This window comes from Equus asinus, chromosome 1 (genome assembly GCF_041296235.1).
Source record: "Equus asinus isolate D_3611 breed Donkey chromosome 1, EquAss-T2T_v2, whole genome shotgun sequence".
Lineage (NCBI taxonomy): Eukaryota > Metazoa > Chordata > Mammalia > Perissodactyla > Equidae > Equus > Equus asinus.
The window spans coordinates 32,299,278-32,321,682 of NC_091790.1; the positions used below are offsets into that span (position 1 = coordinate 32,299,278).

The 22,405-nt window shown below is 42.9% G+C and overlaps 1 protein-coding gene across 11 annotated transcripts in view; it reads right to left on the reverse strand.

Moving 5' to 3' along the window:
* The window catches only part of ARID1B (AT-rich interaction domain 1B), a 413,167-nt gene that overhangs the window by 21,012 nt on the left and 369,750 nt on the right, over nucleotides 1-22,405 (reverse strand). For 9 of the 11 annotated variants that reach the window (XM_044761123.2, XM_044761127.2, XM_044761124.2 and 6 more), the window contains 5 exons: nucleotides 20,161-20,306; nucleotides 13,046-13,155; nucleotides 12,153-12,311; nucleotides 6,390-6,599; nucleotides 3,377-3,581 (listed from right to left, as the gene is read on the reverse strand). In XM_044761123.2, the coding sequence (XP_044617058.2) occupies nucleotides 3,377-3,581; nucleotides 6,390-6,599; nucleotides 12,153-12,311; nucleotides 13,046-13,155; nucleotides 20,161-20,306 (830 nt within the window). The remainder of the gene's footprint in view (nucleotides 1-3,376; nucleotides 3,582-6,389; nucleotides 6,600-12,152; nucleotides 12,312-13,045; nucleotides 13,156-20,160; nucleotides 20,307-22,405) is intronic. The other 2 variants (XM_044761128.2, XM_044761130.2) reach the window with 1 other exon arrangement.

Consider the following 22,405-nt stretch of genomic DNA (forward strand, 5'->3'; position numbering starts at 1 on the left):
GCCAGTGTTTTTTCCTTTCCTTTCAGGAAAAAAAATGAATGCAACCTCTTGAAGCTCCATTAACAGAGGAGGCTGGCACGCTCTCTAGGAGATCCCTACCTTTTGCCAGAAGCTACAAACGTATACTCGAAAGTAAACAATGGAAAGGTTACTGAAGGTTAAGTACATTCACACACTTCAGACTGTACAGCCAGACTCCTAGCTGGGAAGATAATTTACGCAGCACGAACCTGGTGCCCTAGTTCTGGCTGGGGTGGCGGGAAGTAGAGTGGGGAGGAGGAACTGCTGATAGGTCCCAGGTCTACAGCGACTAGAGGTCACCCAGAGGGCACCTTTGTTTATAACCCGAGCCCCTTTCTCATTTATCTTCCACTGAGGATTCCCTAGTTGGATCCATGACAGGTTTTGTGACATCACCTGTCAGCTAATAATAGAAATGCAGTCAGCCACCTGCCAGCAAAGATGGATGGGTTTTTGGTTACACGCTTACTAATTGAATGTGGAGCTTCCTTGCTCCTCCCCTGCCCCACTCCTCCCAGCAGGGACCCTTCCTCTCCCCTCCCCCACTCCAGTTTCCAGGCTGCCCAGGCCACCCGGGGAGGCGATTCCTGTGGCTGTTCATGAGAACCCCACAAACTTTTATAGCTTTATCATAACAAGATCCCCACTGGCACCTTCGAATGCAGCCGCATGCTCTCAGAATACAGCCAAATCATCTAGGGTTAGGTTGGTTCCGAGTGACCACGTAAAAAAATGATCTTCAACGCTCCCTAGGAATTTTTAAATTTAGTTTGCCTGGATGCGCTGGTAAGAAATAAACTACAATTATGTTCCTACGAGAAAAACTGACTTCAAAGAACACAAATTTTGGCTGAAAATTAGTTTCGAAACATTTTGTAGTAGATGAGACCTTGACATGGCAGATTGTCGGGAAGAACTTCTTTCCCTTTCTTTGACAATAAAAATGTTTTAGAGACACTTTCGTTAATCAGAGAGGCCACTGGTTTATGGATTGGGGGGATGGGACGACTGGCTTTTCTTATGGGCCGAGGTTACGGCCCCACTGACTGGCCTGCGTGTCTGTCTGTCTGTCTGAGCAGCGTGTCTGAGCAGCTCACAGAACACGGAAGATGAATGGATTGGCCCTTGTGCCGTCCGTGGTCCTTCTGGGCCCTGCCCCGACCGAGGGGCTGAGTGCAGGAAGCTCTCCTTCCACGGCTTCCTGTCTCACATGACTTTGGCTCCATCTGGACCACTGAGAAGAACGTTTTATCAGAAGTGCACCTGCAATCCAAGCTCTTTTGTGCAGTTAAAACGATAATGTTGCCATAAAAACGGCAGTTTCAGAAAAAGAGAGAAAAAGGAAAGAGCCTCCTGTGAAGAGAACAGGCCCCACTCTTTCAGGATCTATACCTCAGCAGGATTTCTTGTTCTGAAGCCGATGCACCCTGGCAGAGCCATTCTCCATACAGAAGTGCAGACCATTCAGGGACACAAGTTGTTTGCCGGCAAATAAAATACACCTTTAGATCTTTGCAGACATCGCCACTCTGGTCCCTGCACCCTGCTGGGTTTTTATTTTGGAAAAATAGTTTCAGAGCTGTTCACAGGCAGCTTGTTTCACTCTGTGAACTGAATGTAATGTTGTGAGATTTTTAAAATTAGATTTCACAGTTTTTAAGGTGCGTCGTACCTGGCAAAGGCTGCGAGTCCTGGAGGGTGGGGTGAGAGAGAAGGATTTTCGCTGGTACTGGGAACCAGCACATCTAAACCTAGGCATGTTCACTCAAGGGTACGTTGCACCTAATAGTATTTATGTGAGATCCTTTGATGAGCGACCTTAGGTATTAGCATTGCCACCCAGATGGCAGCCAGAGGAAATAATTAAAAGGAAAACAACTGCTTTCTTTGGCTCATAGATACCATCTTCTAAGTGTAAACCTTTTACCTATTGCAAAGGCATGTCAGATGCAGGCGAGGAGTATGGCGGGCACAGGTGTAACCTGACAGCCAGATGCCCCCTAAGAGCCCAGCTCCTCCACACACTATTGATGTGACTTTGGGCCAGTTATTTAGATTTTAGGTGTGTTAGTTTTGCCATGGATTTTAAACAGCATCTGTATCACAGGGCTGCTGTGCAGATTCAGTGATAACCCACTTAGAAATGTGCCTGGCTCACTGCAAGTGCTCAGGAAATATGGGCAATTAGCTACGATCATCTGATCCCAGATGAAGCCTGTGCGATGGGAGGCAGCAGGCGCAACCAGCCCCACCTCGTATGGGCGAGGGCCAACCATGACAAGGCTTGGAGGTGGTCAGAAACAGACAGCAGAAAGGTCGGATTCAACCTGAGTGGGGTCGCCACCCAGAACTAAGGCTGACGCAAGTTTCCTCCCATCTCTAATATTGTATTCATCGGAATACAATGATTTAGTCGTTTCAAATGTGAAATGCTCCAGGTAGAACAAAGGCTGGCGGGAGAGCCGAAAGAACGGCAGTGTCTCCACAGCTGGGTGGAGACAGGAGAGAAAGCAGGTATCATTAATTTGGTTGCACTTATGAGAATTTAGGTAATCCGTCACGATCCCTAAGCAGTATTTCTAAGACTCCTGATCTCTAGGTCAAAGACAGCTGGATCACCCAGTCTCAGAAAGAAGGCCGTGTGGACCTCTGCCATGACAGTTTGCCGGATTCCCCGAAAGTGAGAACTTGCTGGGCAAGTTAGAAAAAAGGAAGTCCAAATTCCATTTTGCTACCGTACAAATCTGAGTGTCCTTGAAAAGGCAGAGTGGGTGGAAGCTCGCCGTTAAACCAGCAGGGTGGCATGTTCCAGTAGCACAAAAGTGTCAGGACAGGTTCATGGGGATCCTTATGTTGACAGATGGAATATTACAAAATACCTGTATAACGAATAAAGGTACATGGCTCAGAATTCCAAAGTCTATTTTTTTTTTTTTTTTTGCTGAGAAAGATTCGCCCTGAGCTAACAGTCGCGCCAATCTTCCTCTATTTTATATGTGGGTTGCTGCCACAGCATGGTTGTGGATGAGGAATGTGGGTCCAACCTAGGAACCGAACCCGGGCTGCAAAGCAGAGCATGCGGAACCTAACCACTAGGCCACAGGGCTGGCCTCCCAAAGTGTCTTTTGACTAAATAAGGTAAAGCCAAAGAATGGTGTCTTCAAAGTGCTGATCAGAAATGGCAACATCCCAGATTTTATTCTCTCTTCCCTTAAGCGTGGCCAACGGAGGTCCCACGAAGTAGACAGAACACAACTAAACGCCCCTCCTCTCTCCAAGATCCCAGCGCTCTGAATGCTCTCGGCCGGCCGGCAGGCCTCTGCAGGCCTCCAGCAGCTGCACTTCCCCTACTCACCAGGAGAGGGCGGCTGGAGCTTGGGCTGCTTCTTGGTCTCGCCGCTGCTGAAGACTTCCGGCGGTGGCTCCTCCCCGCGCTCGATCTTGCACTCGAAGGCGAACAGGTACTGGATGTACTGCTTTTTCAGGGAGCTCGCCGCGCTGCTGGAAGTGCCCACATTGAGGTTGGTGGCCAGCTCACGCCACTTCTTGTTTTTATTAACCTAGCAAAAAAAAAAAAAAGGCAGGATCATTGGCTTGCAGCAAAGTGGCTTGTTTAAAGCCAGGAGGCAAAAAAAAGCACTTAATGTCCTGGTTGACTTTTTGTTTTTTTTCATTCGCCTCTTTACCCCCACTCAGTAGTGCACAGACAGCATTTACAGTTATAAAACCATTCAGGAAGCTGCTGATTGCTACATAAAAAGCCTTGCTGGTCGAGATTCTTGTGCCTGGTGCATCGCCTAATGCCTCGCACGCTTCCAGGGCGCTGGTGCCTCAGAGCCAGCGATTTCTCTCCCAGCAAATGGGGAACTCTCGCTCACATCATCCCCGTCCCACCTTTAATTTAAAAAAAGCGCGTCTAAAAACTAATTTAAAAAGCAATAACAGAACTATTTTGCAATTTAAGTGTTTGAGGCTTGATATGAAAAAGTGTTTCTTTCCAACGGCCACAAGCTCCCAGAAAGATGAGCTGTACTTCCGGGCCGCGTCCATCCTCTCACATGCGGCTTTCTTGTGGTGCTGGGCAAAGGCGACACTCGTTGCCAATGCGAATGAGGTCCACTGACCAAATGAGCCCGACGTAACAGCCCGGCACGAGCCATCGGCCCTGGCTGAGCTCTGTTAAGCTACCAGAAAGCTGATGCGGCAGGCACCTCTCGGCTCGCGAAGCGGCACGGGCACAAGGGACTGTCCGGTATTCCCACTTAGATTTAGGCTGGAGAGAATACAAGTGCCAAAAGGGAAGAAGAAAAAGGAAAGAAATCCTGAAATGTTACATAAGGATTTTAGGCATTAATTTAACTTTTTGATTCCCACTTGGGAACAGAGTTCTGCAGGGGTGAAGACACGAAGGAAACACGAAGACCTGCAAATGCGTGGGGAACACGTCCCTGTGTTAAGTGGTACAAGAATGAACGGGACATTGGTTTTTAATGAAATGTTCAGTTTTTGGATTCAAACTTTCTCACAAAGCTCTTTATGCCCATTTGCTCAGCACTTAAGGGGGCACAACAAACCACAGAATGCTCACGGAAATGCCTAATGCCACTTTTGGCATGTAAGGCCAGGCTGCAACAAGCAGGCCTGCGAACTGCTTCAGAAAAGGTAAGCAGTGCGCTGCCCACGGCACCCTGAAAAGCAAGGCTCCGGGCTGCCCTGTGCACAGTTGCAGCACCTGCTCCAGTGTATGTGATGGCCTCCAGGTAGCGATCAAGATGGGGTATGAGTGACAATGCCACCAGGCGTTCACCACTGAGAGTCACAGCTCCGTTCAAGCGACCCCCATCAGCTAAGCCAGCCAAGAGGCTTGCTGGCAGACCCAGCTTGGTTAACCACTGCTGAGAGTCAAAGGACGGAGTGCAATCTCTCCACCTCTGTGATGGGCGAGCCCCAATCATTCCAGCCTCCCAGGGATTCTAATAAATCTATGTCATGGGGTCTAGGTGCAGAGGGGAAAGGTCAGGGGGCCTAGGTATACAGGGGAGAGGTGTGCATCTCGGTCTCTCCCTCCGCTGACCACCACTCACACTGGTCTGTGTTGTATGATTTACCATCTGGTTACACAAAGCCTTGAACCAAGGTCTGATTGTCTTAGTTGTAGGTTTCAGGGCCCTGGTGGGAAGGGGGACCTCAGGGAGGCCGCCCCTTTATCCCCCAAAGAACAGAGACCCCAGACCAGGGCGGGCCCTCCGTGATCCTTGTGGATCAGAGGACTCGCCCTTGCATGGTTAGCGACCCACGAGTGCAGGGTGCCACACTGCGTAGGAGACCACCCGGGTCCCAGAGCCTCTCCTTGCACTGATCTGGGTAGGAGTCCAGGCACTGCTCGGTTTTAAAAGCTCCCCAGGTGATTCTGATGGATAGCCAGGCCTGAGAACAAGGGTGGATGGGAGGAGCACATGTCCTGGAATCAGACAGACCTGGGCCCGCCAGCCACCCTGAGAGTCCCTGGGCCACAACATGGTTGTACTTCATTTCGTTACAGCTTCCTCATCTCTTCTTTGGGGCTGACGACCCCTGCATTTTATGGGTATTTAGAAAAACGAAGGCAACAATAAACGTCAAGCCCAACACCCAGTGAGCACTCACAAGTGAGTACCTTCTCCCCATTTCTACTGCGGGACCTGTGCACACAAACGAGACTCCATGTGAAAATGGCGGGGCGAGGCTGAGCAAAGTGTGGCCCCCAGCGAACAAAACTGAAGGGGGTACTCGCTCTGCTAGTCAAGTCAAGGTACCTGCAGGACCCTGAAAATGAGTGCCTCCTGAAATTCTGCACCCCGGCGCCACTCCTGCCCCACTCAGTCCCAGCCGTGCAGAAAATGACATCACTGACCCTCTTAACAGTTATCGAGAACACGGTGCTAAACGTGCGACTACGTTTTCTTGAAAAATTGCACTGGACAGAGGGAAACAGGGAATTTGATTTATTGCTGACCCAGATGATTAATTTAGTCGTTTGCAAAACATTTCTGGAGTATTTACTATGAAATCTTGGCAGATTCCATACAATTCTAGAGCTGTCAGGAAACCTAAGGAAAAAGTGAGCCCAAATGGCTCATTTTACAGATGAGGAAATTGAGGTCCTATAAATGACCTGCCAAGGTCATGTGGCGAGCCAACAGTAGAGGCGGGGTTGCCAGCCCCAGTGTTCTCCCCTGCACCCACAACATGGATCCCAGCAAAGGTGACTCTCCCACAGGTTTAGCTTTTCCTCTGAGAGAAAAAAAATTGAGTCTGCATAGTCAAAACAAGCTGCAGTAAGAGCTTATCTTCAGGGTCTCCTCACCCACTCACTCATTCATCCTTACCTGGGCCAAACCTCCAATCTCTTTGACGCAGACGTAGAGTCGGAACAGGTCCAGGGGCTTCTTGCCCACTGCAGGCAGACTCGAGACAGGCGAGCCTCGCTCTTCCATGAAGGTAAGGTAGCGGTCGACCCACAGCTTTCTCTCTGGCTCATTCCCCAGCTCATACACCTTTGTGATCTTCTCCCCAGTGGTGGTGGAGGAGCTGGACTTCTAGTGCCCAGAAGGAGCATTTGGAGATGGGGCATGGGTGGGCAGAGGGAAAGGGAAGAAGGTGAGAAAAAAGTAATGAGCTAGCAAATACGAGAAGAGAAGAAATTTAAAAACTACCGCTATCACACAACAATTAGGAATGAAGGCTACTAGTTCAGGCACAAACTATACATTTTCTTAATTAAGAATTTACTTTGACTTTAAATAAAGGGCCCAAACTCCCCCTTTTATATACTTAAAAAATAGAAACAAAAAACCTTTTTTACTTTATTGATCTAAGCGTTGAATCCCAGAAGGCAAGATTCTAATGATTCTAAAAGGGTGCCCTTAGAATGATCACAGTGCATTTACAATTTCACATGTAATAAAAGAGAGCCCAAAAAACTACATGGACTCCTACTTTTCCTTGTCAAAATAAGAATGGCTAATGTGTGTCTTCGTTAAAACTCTAAATCATCTGGAGGAAGAGCAAACACATGGTACTTGCTAAAAAATGGAAGGTAGGTCACTGACCACAGGCACCCGTGGTGTGGACTCTGCTCGTCTGAGGGCTTCATAAACGAATGGCCAGCTCAAGCTCTGGCCTTTACTCCTGAGGACCAGTTTTCCCTACTTCAGATTTCTTGAACTTCTCTGCCAAGGGAAGAGGCTATTAGATAATGATTTTAATAGATTTCTTAGGCAGCTTATGCTTTAATCAGGAAAACGTGCTATTTCGTACTCCCAGCATATGTAGGCGTAAATATCTACGTTTCCTTTTACGCACGTGTGTTAACGTCTTAGGTGGTCTATACTGAGGCTTCAATTCTTGATCTTTTCTTTTTCTCACTACACTTGATACTAAAATGGCAAAAGTTGCAGTTTCTCACACCTGAAGCCCACCCTCTGGGTTATGTGACCTGGGAAGGGAATACTCTTAGTCCTAAACAGCCCACCTATATTTTTTTCCTAAAAAAAGGTAAAAAAAAAAAATCTCTGTGGCTGTAACAATATTTGTGTACTTGTAAATATTTGTAACTTCAGGGATATTGTGCAAAATCACTTCTAAATTCTCAACAGAGATTTCCTCGGAACAACAATTTACTTTATTTACTAGGTTATCATTTGGAATGTAGAGGCATTATTTTAGATGGAGTTTTTCTTAACTCTCTTCCATTATATTTAGTGTAACATAATTTTAAACATGTTGCTGGAATTTTGGGGATTAAATGACATGATTGCCATTGAGGTTTGATGCTCCTTTTATATTCTGCCTGAGGATGAAACGAACAAAGCTGGTGAGTGACAGCTTTCCCTCCAATTAACATGTAATTCTCCTGAGCTATTTTCACTGAAATTTTAAGCCATCGGTTTTAGAATTATCGAGGCATAAAATCTTTACATCAAATGTATAAAATGGGCGATACAGCTGATGTAAATAAAAAATGGAAAGTGGTAGGATAAAAAGTGGCTTTGATATTTGAGAATTTACATTGATCCTGGGGCTAAACTGAGGCTAAAGTCACTTAAAAACTACTTTAGATCAGAGCTTAAAAGACACACGTATTCCTCTATGTCTATATACCCATATACATACCAGAATATGGAACACACTGTGCATCCAAATAAGTTTTTAAAATTTATTTTCCATATTCTTATACCCAAGGAATATTTGACTAGGAAAAGAAACTGTTCTAACCCATTTTACACCACTTTCCAATCCTGATAACGTTTCAGAAGCTTTGTCATCACTAATGGGGTAGTTATTATCAGGAGGGTTCTAAATCCTAATACTGCAACTATTTTTTCTTTTGGGGAAGTACACTAAAAAAATGGGCCCAATGTTTTCTAAAAAATGAAAATTTAAAAAAATAACATGAGGATAAAAGCATTATCACTTAATATCATTTAAAAAAATAAAAACCAGGCCAACCTCCTTCTTGCATTTCATTTGTAAAAAACTGAGAGGTAAGCGTTTGAGATTCAATTTAAGGATAAGAGAAATAAAAGCAACCATTTCCATTTAAAATTGCTCTGAGTAGCTCTACCAACATCCTCACTATAAGATCCAACTGCCATTTCCCGCCTGGTCCTCTCTAAACCCAAACTGGGACGATTCTGGAAGGACAGTTAATGACCTGAGCAAGCAGGTTCCAGAAGTGTTTGTTCTTCCTTAGGAAAGGAGGGGACTCTTGTGACCCGAAATAGGCCTAAAATAATGATTTACTTAGTTTGACTACATATATTTTAACTTTTCTTATCTTTCTTTGTTAAATGGACTTAAGTTTAATTAACTCCTGCACATCTCAATTTGTTCTCATAAAATTAGAAAAACTTAATAAAGAAGAGGTTTTAATAGAATCGTTTGTTTTTTTTAGTTTTTTAGATTTTAGAAAAGCATTTTTGTGGCATCATAATGTGGCAAAATGCATCTGTATGAAACAAAAGCGGTCAGGCCTCAGCTCTGTGTTGAGTCCTGGGAGAGGCCTCGCTGATGCCCGCGCCCTCGTCTCAATCACGGCTGCGGGCTCTAATCGTCCTGGTGGCACCCGGTTACACAGGGTGTAAAGGCAGGTTTTGCGCGGCAGTATCTCCGCCTTACACTCTCCCGGCTGGACCTTCAGCTCCGCGCGGCAGGATTCATGACGATTGTGAATCACCAACAGTGACCGCACAGTGAAGGTCGCTATCTGTTCTATGGACAAATACTCAAATGGACGAAAAAGGTCTGAAAAGTCTGGCACCAACCAAGTAAGAACTGACAGCTGCTTAGAATATCCTATAATCAGGACTTGTGTGAGCAAGGTGCTAAGTGAATGTGGACACAGTCTAATGAGGCTGAAAGCCGAGGAGGGTCTGCGCCCACCGCCGGCACCTCACATCTCCACTCCCAGCCTCAAGGTCTGCCTACTCGCCAGTTACCAAAGTCAGTATTCGGGTGTCTGAACAGAGAAAAATGACAGTAAGAGAAGCAAAAGCCTCAGGAAACAGAGTTCGTACTTCATCCCTGATCAGGCTCAATACATACTCCTTGTACACAGACACTGACTAGGATGTCACCTTTGGATAAATGTCATTATACACTCTACCCACTGACTATGGGCAGACAAACTAGTCCTGCAGAAGGACAGGTTAACTTTACCAGGTCATTAGAACCACCTCATGTCGCTTCAGTGCTGTAAAAACTGTGTCCTACTGCACGAAGCTGTCGTGGAGGCAGAAAAAAGGGATGGTGATGGCTGAGAGCTACAGTGAGACGCTATGATGGTGCCACAAATGCTTTCCTTGCATGTAAGTTAATTAAGTCTATAGGAACACTTTCCCTCAAGTCTCTCAGGCGGATTTACATTGCGGCAGTGTTGACCATATGCCTGGTAATACGCGTCTGTGCATGTGTATGTGCAAATGTTTATTTTTATTTTAGAATGTTTTGCAACAAAACAATGTTGGTCTATGGCACACTGTCAAAGCATGGAACATCTTTATTATTTAGTCCATGCCAGGCCTGCTGTTACTAGGCTTTACTGGGGACACCTGTTAAGAGCAATTTTAAGTACCAATTGAAGTTATAGTTCAGGAAGAGCAGTTAAATATTCCTAAAATGTATGTATCTGCAGTGATTTTCTAGCAGCGATAACCTGAGTTCCTTCACTACAATCTCCTTTGATCTCCTTCTTGAATTAGCATCTACCACTGGTGCCAAATTCTTAAACATAAAATGGTCATAGTACAGGAAGAGATAATGGATGTGGAAATACTTAGAAAAAGGAGAAAAGTAAGATGCAATTTTGTATAATTGTATTATAATCAGAAAATGAAGTCAACAATTCAGTTGCTTTTTTTCTTATATTTAAGTAGAAAGTGAGGTTTTTATAACAGTTTCCTACAGGATTCATTAGATGGAGATAAAGTGACTAGTAAGTTACAATATCAGAAATATCTCAATCATTCTTTATAACTCAGTAATCAGCAAGGTGGAATTTTTAAACATACAATATGGTCTATTAGGCTTTGTTTTCAATAAATTATTATTCTTAATTATTATCTTAGGGTTTTAAGGATTTATTATTTTCAACCTCTGAAATTTTTCCCCCTGAGCCAAACTACAAACCTTTTTGAAAAGTTCTAATTTGAGTTCTACCTGTTCACTTGAGAGTATTACTGATTCAAAAATGCTCATTTTATGATTAAAACAAAACAGCAGGGTAGATTATGGGGAGCCCCCCCCCCCAATGTTGGCTGCCTTCTGAGACTCAAAGCAAGTAACACAAAGACATCAAAATTAAGGAGTTGCACTCTCCCTTCTGTTAGTTCTGCTTAACCCATCCTAGGAGCATTTTTCATTTCATCTCGGTTGTTGAAAAAGCAAAACATATGTCTACAGAGAAGGTTAACAGCGAATATCTCCCTTTCTTCCTCTGAAAAGGAAAATGCTGGTTATCTTAGAGCTCTACATGACTCTTACAAACATTTACTGGAACCACCAACTCTTCAAACCTTCAGCTCTATCTGTTTAAATCAGCGAATGGATAATTAATAGCAGCCTCCTTTTGGGGTTTTGACTAGACTGCCAGATTCTGCAGTAAGAATCTTCTTTCCTCCAACATGTTTTTCCTGAGCTGTGCTCTTCAATACATCGTCTTACAAAAATTAGCGTGTTAATTAAGCCTTCTTGGCAAGTAATTGCATGGTAAGGTTTTTTTTCTTAAAGATCTTTTGATTCCCTATATGAAAGTAAAATAAAGGTTACTACAGTGCCATTCTTCTTTTTTTTTAATGGCACAGAATTAATTTCTTTAGTAGGAAAATAAAGGCCTAGCTCTATGGACAGAAGAACATCAAGGCTAAAAAAAATTCCCTTATATATACAGTACCATATTTGTTCTTTATATGTCATATGGAAATCAACACAATTTCAAGATTGTCAGCAGTCTTGTACATACAATTTTTCTATCTCAACTGATTCTAATGAAGGCACATATTATTAATCTAAAAGTAGCATTCCAAATATTCACAGGAACTAACATTTCTACAAGTTTTCTGTTAATTTCTGACACGTGGATGGAAACAAAGCAGGCTGATATTACGCTAAACCATGCCCAGAGTATAATATTTATATTTTCAGGTAGGCAGTTTTGAAATAAGATGTTTCAGATACAACAGCTCATGAGAGATTTAGGCCAAAGGCCAAACCTGTCATTTAGTCCATGGCTGCTATTAGTTCCCACGTGAATGGAGAAGTAACTCGTTTGAAAGACCTTCTATAAGTGCACAACGAATTGGACATTTAAACAAAGCCACTGTGAGAAGGAGTTTGGACCCAGTACCATGATCACATGCTTCGTATAGAGATGCTTCTCATAATAGCAGTTTCATTACCAGAAATCAACTTCTATGATGCACACACACTTTATTCATTTTGTTACTAATATAATTATAAAGAAAACCCTTTTATGGATCAATTATGAAGAAGAAGTCTTATAAAACAAGTAAGTAAGCAAGCATTCAAGTAGAATTAATTATTTATCAAAAAACCCCAAAAAACCAAAAAAACAAAAAACCAGAGCCACTTACAGGGCTTGATGGAGTCTTTGGCCAGCCTGGGCTGCTAATGCTATCACTCTCATCTCCATGAAATGAGGAGATGCTAGCAGAGCTGGGGGACATTGGGGAAGGGACTGGCAGGTTGCCGGGGGTTGGGGGCTGAGAAATACCCTGAGAGCTGTAGCTATCCTGTGGTAGAGGAATAAAAAAAAAAAAAATGACAAAGGTAGGGCAAACTTTATTTAAAATAACGAAAAGTACATCCAGTTTAACAGACTACTTTTTATATATAATATATATAAAGACATGTACAAACAAACACACAAAAACACACACATATAAAAGTATTAAAACAACATTCTTAATTAGTATAATTTGGTAAGTTTGCTGGATGCCAGAGAAGGCCACTAAGCCACCATGCTTACGTCAAGCTTACATGGAATGCTAAGCATGGGTTACCCCTTATGAGAGAAAGAAAGGAAAAAAAAAAAAAAAAAAAAAAGCTGTTCACCTTATTTATCAAATAAGGCAGGAAAGCAAAATATTAAGTATGTTGTTGTTGCTGAGGCGGCCAAAACAGGAAGCTATAAACTGAAGGCAGAGAAAATGGCTGCAAGGATCAAAACCAGGCAAGATCCCTTACTTCTCCCCACCCCCAAAGCATTTCTTGGCGGTGGGTCTTGCCCCTCCACCCCTCTCCCACGACCATGAGTTAAATGCCGTAAGAACTAGTAACTTTCAGATCCACACCATGAAGGGGGTGGGGAAAGAAAAGAAGACTACGAACATGGTGCACAAAATGAAGGCATGCAGAAGAGAAACCAAAGGAAAAAAAAAAAGTGTAGGCCAACACCAGTGAAGAGAGAACATGGCAGCTTCAGCGAGGCAGACCCCACACCGCGTGCAGAGGAGAAAGGAAATACCTTCGACTTGCTCTCAGGCTGTGGATTGCCTTCCTCTTTACCGTCTGCTTTGAGAGGCACGGGCAACTTGGAGTCACCAGGAGACATCATATCTGCAAGACCCATAGATGCTAATCGAAAACAGGAGAAAGAGTTTAGGATTATACACGTGATTCTTGGGCTGTGCTCCTGCTAAAACAAGTTACTGAGTGATGCATGGGGCAGAGGACTTTCCCTTGAAGGAAGAAACGAAAAAGGGAAAAAGAAATCGTAACTCAGAGCATACTAATTTCTGAAATCTAAATAGCATGACATTCTGGCAATCCTTTTTTATCTTAAAAAAAAAAAGAAAGAAGCAATCATTTACTCAAGACCCAAACCAGTGAAAGTCAACTTATATCAATATTATTTTTTCAACATTATTACAGCTTTAATAGAGGAGGTGACAAGTGGAAATAAGCCCGAGGTTTACACTGCTCACCAGGTGGTGAAAGCGAAGGCTGCACATGTATATTTTCTACCTGGTGACTAGAGGATTTAGTGCTTTCTTAATTTCCAAAATTCACATAATCTATAGTTAGCAAAATCATTTGACATTTTGCATTGTTTCATTTGAAGAGCTTATCTACTGCACGTGGCCTAGCCTACAACAACAAAAGGCAATCACATCAGATGATTTCAAAAATAATAATTTTGGAAGGAAAGGATTTCTAATTCTTTTGCAGTGGGGCTGGTTTCCTTTCAGTCTGGGGCAGTGTGTCCATTTATCAACCCTCGGCAGCGGCTCAAATGCCCAGGCCAGACACCCACACCAGCCCAAGGGTCAATCCTAAGATCCCAGGCAACACTCATTTTCTGCCTCTAGGCTCAGAAATTCAATCCAGATCATCTAGGCTTTAGAATGAAAGAATGAGGAATGTTCTTCACTAAAGAACAACGGATTTGAACACATTTATTGCAAATACAAACAGACATTTTCAAGCTAAAAATATGGATTTAGGTTGTTTTTTTTTTTTTTAAAGGAAGAACAAGGCTTTAGTAGGGAATCCATGTAGATATCCAGGGAATAACAGCTGAATTTCGACAGAACCCCACTGTGAAAACCACCTGCACAACACTGGGCTGTGAGCGCGACACCACACAGATGTGTGAGGACCCAGAATGAGGAGAGATGGAAGAGAAAAAGGAAAAGGGAGACAAGAAAAGAGAGGGCCTTACAAATGAGTGAAAACCAGAAAACATTCCTATTTCAAAATCAAAGAAACCTGAGGTTTTAGGAACCCATCTTAGATTCTGCAAAAGAAAGTGCTGGCTCGACTGAGGCAGCACGCACGTGCCCACCCCCCTCCCACCCCCTCCAAAAAGAAGCAGCAGCTTTAAAAAAGGCTCCACAGATTGCCCACTACGAAATGATTATTGCACATATTCATGTATTACTATGTTTTAGAAAATAATTAGTTTTAATTACAGCAGTGAGAGAGTGAGCAGGGCTCTGGCGAATTAGCTGGCAAGCTTTGTGGTGCTAATTTGCTAATATCGTTAGCATCACTGCAGGTTGAGACCAGAGGTCCTGCCAAAAAAAGCCTACCGTGCCACGTGCCCCTGCGTTTACACCAGCGCACTCAACGAGGCACTCTGAAATGCCTGTATTTTCCATGGGCACATGGGCTTGTTTTTCAAAGCCCATTTGCAGCCCAGTCAGCCCTTGAAGTCATCACTACACACACAAATCATAATTGGGATGTTTTTCTTTTTTTTTTTTTTTCAAATTACTTTCAATACTTAGACTTTAAGAACTGGAACAAAAAGCTTTTTCAAGTGATGCAGCTGCAGAGAAAAATCTATTGGGATCAGCTAAAAATGCTGTTATTTTTGTGAATGTGTGAAACCTCAAAAAAGCAGCTGAGACAGATTACACCAAGAAGACCGCCTGGTTCAAAGTAGCGGATTGCTTTCACGCAGCTTTATCTCTGGGGTCTAGCAAGACAGGAATTAGTAAATCTGAACATTAAGAAACACCCTTTTTAGGAGAATAGAAGGCAAAAAAAAGCAGAACGAGTGTGGAAAGAGGGGCTTGTCTATGAAAGTCCTTATGCCCTTGCTAGTTATCCACAGAGTCGGTTCAAAGGAATGACAGCCACACGATGCCAGAGAAAGGGGCAAAGTCACGGACACGGGGCTTCTGTCAGGTCTTGCTTCTCCAAAGGTGATAAGGAATATTTCTGTCAATCTTTATAATAAATTATGCCTAAATACTATTTTTGAAAATAGGAAGTAATAATATCTTTCTTCATGCATCAAATGTGTTAATGTACATGAAAGCAATTTTTAAGCGTAAAGAACTAGGCTGATATGCATGGTGATAATTAATGGCAACAATTTACACTGATTTAGAAACCAGACTTAGACAAATATAAACGTATATGTTGGTTTGAAATTTGCCAAACTTCTTCATTCTCTATCATGTATTTTAAAATGGGCATCTGGGGTAGGCAAATACAAAAATTGCCAAAAGTTGTGAGGTTTTATTATTTTGAGAGATAAGTAAGGATAATTTAGAGTGATAGTTTTATTTAGTACTCTTGCCTTACCATGTAAATTTCATTTTACTTAATGAATAATAAGGTCTTTCCTTACTGTTGCTTTTGTTGAAATGCTTATTTTTGACTTCTTACCAGAATTCTCAATGAATCACTGTAAAGAGCCACATGCCTCCCAGGGCAATGGTACTCCAGGGGCACTATTTTCTTCTCCTTTCCCAGAAGAGAAAGACCACCACTATTATAAGGACGTGTTAAATCAAGCACAGTTCTTTCTCCTACTGACATCCGTAATCCAGTATGTAAAGTTCAGACATAAAAAGGGGCAGTGAAGGATCTGAGACTGCAGAAGGCGCAGCGTGAGGGCTGTAAATACGTTTCAAGCACTAGCCTCTGGCTTCACCATTGAAATTTAAGAGCTAGGATGATTTCTTAAAGTGAGTGTGGGTCAAGGTCCTAAGGCAGCTATTCCACCCTGCATTTAATATATTCCGAAAGAACATAAAGAACATATGGGGTGAGGGAAAGTGAATGCAATCATTCATTCCCACTCCCCCAGCTTCCTTCCCTTAGTCTCCCAGCAAGGTTGCCAAATTGTTCCCAGAAGATGCTAAGATGGGAGCAGAAACACACAAACAGTTCTTTTCTTTTCATGGTAAATAATACACCATACTCTGCAAAATATTTTATTCCCTGCTTTTGAAAACACAAAAGGGCCTCTCCATGTGTAGACATCTGCAGATATTCATGACTATTTTTATATGTGGCGAATATATAAAGAACCCTGTTAACATAACTCAGACACAGTTTATGAGAAAAGCTCAGGAGAAGCACTTCTCTCGGACTGGATCAGCAAGGCCTTGAAAGAATTCCCCGTAACTCCCCCCCCCCCCCGCCCCCCCCGCCGATGGACCTCCACGGGGGCAGTGCGACTGAGATGCACGATCCTGCCATTTCCATCCCAAGGAAACATGGCACCCCAGCAAACTCAGAATGCTTGCTGGGCCTCGCTGCTTCAGGGAATGCAGCCAATGTCTCCTGCTGGCCGGACCAAATGGACCGAAGCTTCCAGGAGAGCCCCAGCCACACACCAGGTCTGGAGCTACCTACACACTTGGCGTAATCTCTGTACATTTTTCCCAGTTTACAAGAGATGGTTTTCCTAGTTTGTCAAGTCTTTTGTATTTTGGGGTGTCGGGGGGAGAAGGGCAGCAATTAACCTAAAATCATCAACTTAAAGCAGCTAGCCAACAAAAACCCAATGATCTTTACAAACTACTTAGACAACCACTAGCAATGCTGCTGAAGACCCAGAACTTCCTTTGGGAAGGAACCGAAAGTCTCAAGACAGAGAACAGCTATCCGTCTGGTAGATTTTTATTCTAGGCACAGTCCCGTAAATCTTTTTTTTTTTTTTTAAATAAATTTCAAAACAGCAAATTATCTGGTAAACAGCGAATGCCACACCAAGTTGGCAGCGGTCTTGCCAGGAGACTGTTGAGCAAAATACCTCTAAATCGGTGGTTCTCAGGCGTTAGCACGCACATATGAAAAGTACCTCAGGAGTGTGTTAGGAATGCAGATTCCTGGGCCCCCCTTAGAATTTCTGAACGGGACCCAGGAAGCTGTAGTTTTAACAGGCATTCCAGGCGACTCTGATAGGGTGTTCTTGAGTTTTGAGAACCCGGAAGGAAGCTGTGGATACTGTGGTCATGTGACTGCCTTTTTTCCTTTGTAAGGGCTATCGGAGCTGGTCTGCCCCCTACTGGTCGGACATCAATAGGACACTGCCTTTGGACTGAGCTGTGCTGGGGCGGGAGAAAGATCGGCACCGCTGGAATTTGTATGGGAAGGAAGCCTGGCTACAGCACAGTATGGCTGCTCATTTACTATCTAGGTTATACTGATGGAAGTGCCCTACACTTTGTAGAGTGACTTAGAACCAGACAGTAGATATATTTTCTGGAATTTAGAAGTCTTTGTTAAGATGATGGTTTATACCCACACAAGTATATGGCTAATGAATATTATAAAACAAACACAAAGAAGTACAATGTAACTAACAACACAAGTATTATACAGGGCTCTATTTAACAAGGTTATACATGACTTATAATTTTGCCCTAGGAATACATAATTCTAATCTTTTCATCCAAGTAATTTTTAAAAAGCTCCTTTAAAGAGGAAAAAAATCCCCACTGCTTCCCATCCCACTCCCCCTGCATTTTAAGTGAAGAAATAGTTGTCACATTCAGACTCACACTGACTCCATTTAAATAATTACTTGCTCACTGAAGCCTGTAACAATTTGTCACTACACGGGAGGACTTTTTTTGGCCCTGTACGCCATCGACAGCACAATTGTCTGAACTCAGCAAAGAGGATGCTGGAATGCCAGTTGCATAAGCTGCTAACCGAGGTTCAGAAAACCCCACTGCCAGCCCTGGCTATCATTTGTATTACCTTCACTTTCTCCAAAGTGTCCTCTGATGGAGAAAATGCTTTGCTGTTATCACTGGTAATTTATCTCCCGGGGCCCAAACCAAGTAGACTGACGAGATGATGACCCAAGCCATTTCCGACCCATCTTTAGAAAAGTCAAGTGTAAACTTTCAGACCAAAACTCTCATCAGGAGCTACACTGGAACGTTCTGGCATCCTCTGTCATTCCTGTTTCCTTCAGAGATTCTAAGACAGACAGAGCAGATTCCTATGTACCTATCAACAGATACGCAGTAAATACGCCATCGTCAATATTTCTCAGATGTGCTGGATGATTACTTTCTATCAGGCAGCATTTCACTTAATAAAACAGGAATAAAATCTTATAAATGTGTAGAGGAAAATCCGATAAATGACTAAATTATTAAAAATTCACTATTTCAAAAGGTACAATGCAATAAGAAAAAATACACTACTAGCTCATACAAAAAAGACTGTGAGGATAAATGGCCTTTCCTTGAACAGATTTCCTCTGTATGAAATAACGAATAGCTGAATTATCTGAATAATAGTAATAAAAAGAAACCCTCTCTGTGAATCTCCATTAAATTGGTTATTCCTTAGGAATACATAAATCTCCTTAGGCAGGGCACAGTGCCATCTATTTGTTGTTGGTTATTTTTGTGGCTCTGGGGTCCAAAGGAAAAAGGGGAAAATGAGTATTGCTAATAGTAGGTGAAAATTTATTGTGTCATTTCAATGCTCTGAAGTAATTTTATTTCAGCAAGCCAGACAAAACACATAATGTCATAACCCAAATGAACCATTACCTGGGACAGTGCTGGGAAGGGGAGGGGAAAGTTCCAGCTACGAGACTGTCCGAGAGCTTTTCACTTTTCATCTCAAATGTAAAAACATCCACCTCACCGGGATGAATGACAACCTGCTTAACATCAGGAAGAGCTATTTTATTTATTTGCACCAGTCGGCTCTGTTTTTTCCTCTTCCACAAATCTTTAAAGGGAAGTAACCAGGGAATGGCACGACTCAATCAGGCCCTAGAAACCAACAACTCTGAAGCTCAGAGAGGATGCAAGCCCAGCCTCTCGCTGTCTGTTCTGCCCGACAAAGAGACACAGCTCGGGGGGGCAGCCTTTCAAAGATGGCGAGGTCAGGAAGGCAGAGGACATAAAAAGAGGGAGAAGAGAGAGCCGAGCCCCTAATTCCATGATGTTTTCCTGACACATCATAAAGCGCTGGAGGACACACAACTGGCTACACCAAACTCTGAATCAACTAAATGAGAGAATCCCACCCCAAGTGGTGTCTCCCACTCTAACAGGCACTAGAGTAACACAGAGCGTTTCTTCATATAAAGGGTCCCGTTCATCATCGCTAGGTCATGTGGGGGCTTGAGGAGGTGGTCCTGGGCCTACAGAGTCTGAGAATATGGAAGATGTGCACAGTTTAGACATTCTTGATACGTCCACAAACTGACAGAACACTCTTACTGCGCTAATCAGAGGGGAACTGGTAAGAATGCAACCGCTGAGATCATAAAGTGGGTTGAAAAAATGAAACACAATGAAAAATTGAAAACAGTTCTTTAAAAAGACAATAAGTAATTTCTCAATAGAGATGATGTGGGAACGGCACTTATGGAACAACTATTTCCAGATAGACACTTAAAGGGGAGTTTCCCTAAATGAAAAAAGTCCTTCAACCCCCGCCTTGTTCTGCCCTTCAGTCACTTCCTCAGAAACACGAAGTTTAAATGTTCATCTCCACCACTATCTCGTGGAAAGTACAGATTTTGTCGTGGGCTCTTCCGATACTCCTAATAATGCCCAAAGATAAAAAGAACTCGGTGCGTACATTAAGCGAGCAAGCTCCAATGACACTTGAAATGCGTCCGCAGATTATACAAACACAGAAGGAATAAAAATACTTTACATAAAATGTAATGTAATCCTCAAGTCTTAAAATAGGTAAATCGATTGAGCAAGCATCCAAGCAGCAGAAAAGTAGCATTTTCCCCCTTTTCACCAAATGGTCCGATTGCTGAGCTGTTTCTGGACTTTCAGTGGTGCAGGCCTACGAAGAGAGGAAGGACAGGGCAGGCAGCCCTCGGGAGCAGGGAGCTGCCACCGTTACCTGTTGAGCTGTTCACCATATTGGGCGTCATGCTGTAGGGGGGCGCCTGGGCGTTCATGAGCCCAGAGCTGTTGTTCATGGGCTGGCTGTAGGGAGAGCTGGAAGCCATAAGTCCACTCTGATTCATGCCAGGAAAACTTCCTTGCCTATATGAAGAGAAAGCACATGCATACATATACCGACCATGCATCTCAGCAGCCGTTCACCCTCGAAGTCACGTCTAACAATGCATCGACGCAAGGGGCGGGGCTATTATTTTTCATGTTGGCTTAAAATGATTTATTTCCTGGAGAGAGAGGCTGAACTCTATTGCTAGGTGATTAGGTCATATACTACGTAAAAATTCCAAATATTATAAATTCCACAAAGAAATTACCTGTTTCTAATCATGTCAAGTGTTCCAGGTTATCATTTATACAGGGAAATATAGCAAGAAAGGGGGAACTTGAATAAGAACAGGAATTACAAAAGCAAGCAAAATTAATTTCTGACATTTAAAAAGATCTGATTCTTAATTAACATTACCTAGTATCCTTGTATCAAAAAACAGAAGTCAAGAAATGGAAAACAAATGGGCAGTGCGGGAATGTTATTTAAAAAAGAAATTTTTCTCTGGCCTAAATTTTCTGATAGAATGCATATGAGAGAAAGCATTTCCCAAACGCTCTTTGACCTTGTATTTTAACATTCCGAAAATAGGTACTATTAAAAACACACCAATTTCCCCTATATTAAAATAACACAGTAAACAACAGACTTGCATTTCTTCGTATAGGATTTTCTGTGACAGGAGGGAGCCTAGACTGATTGGCTGTGAGTGTCCCTAATAGGCCTGGCTCACCCCTCCTCCACTGCCATGCAGACTCATGAGCTCATCTTTTTGGTGGCTTAGTTTTGTGTCTCTGCCCTGTCCAAGACAAACTTCTCTTGACTCTTGAAAGAGGTAAAAGGCATCCTTTGATCTGAAGGAGACAAGCGTCACACAATGTCATTTCTCTAACTGCTGGTAACAAGACTGGGGGGGGGGGGGGCGGGAACTAAACAGCCTGGTGGTTTAATCCTCCCAGGAAAGTTAACACAAAAAGAAAGATGATGGCAATGCGGCAAAAGCTTTAAAGGCCTCCACGGTGGGAGTCAAGCTTTTCTTATGTAAATACTATACTTCTAAGAAACTTCTCGAAGTTTTGGCCATTAATGTTTATGTTTAGGAGGAAAGCTAATGGGGGGGGGGGCTGTAAAAATCCACAGACACTTGGCTTCTCTGTTCCAAATTAATTATGATTATAACCCCCTCCACTTCCATTAAACTGTCATTTGGTGGCTCTTAAAGTACAATAGTAAAAAGTTTTTTAAAGACTTTCTTTAAAAGATTAACATAAGTCATTAAAAATGTATACTATTCTTTTTGGGCAGCTATTTCCATTGGATTCAGCTTTCTGACTAGCAGAAAAAGTTCAAACATGGTCCATTTGAAAATTCAAAGTAGCAAACGTTTGAGTGGTTTTTTTTTTCTTTTAAATATATACAAACCATTCAGGGAAATTCTGTGCAAACTAACACTTGATGATGGCTTGGAAAGAACATTCTAGAAGGCTGAAAGAGTACTGCTGTGAGTGTGGCTCTGGGAGAGAGGAGCATTACTTAGCCTTGAACTCAAAGACTGCTGAATCAGTATTAGAATACCCGGCTGCAGTTCATTAAGAATGGATCTGAGATCATCCAATGGCTTCTGATTAACCTCCAGGTCGTCAAATACTTATAAACACACTGCCCGGCAGCTATAAACATTTTCCTATATGGTTAGGGTCTTCACAGCAGCATGTAGGTTGTTGGCATTAACTCAAATATATTAGGGTCCCTGCTGAGGTGTTTTCATTCAAACAAAAGACAATTTATCATTGATGTAACTGTTCCAAAAGAAAACGATGCCACGTGCTGGGGCTGCCCTCTCCATTTCCCAGCAGACAAATCACAGGAAGAGCATCTAACTTATGAACAGGGTGTGTTTTCTGGAGACTAATTCCGAGGCAGTGATCGCTTCCAACTCTGACCTGTCCTTCAAGACCGGCTTCAGGGGCTACCTCCTCTGTGAAGGCCATCCTTATCACCCCACTTGCAAGCTCTGCACTTTGTTTTGTATGTTAAAACAATTTATGTGCATGTCTTGGCTCTTCTAGGCGTGTATGCCGCCTGAGAGGAGCAACTGAGTGCATGTCAGCTACTAAAAAATATTTGTTAAATGAAT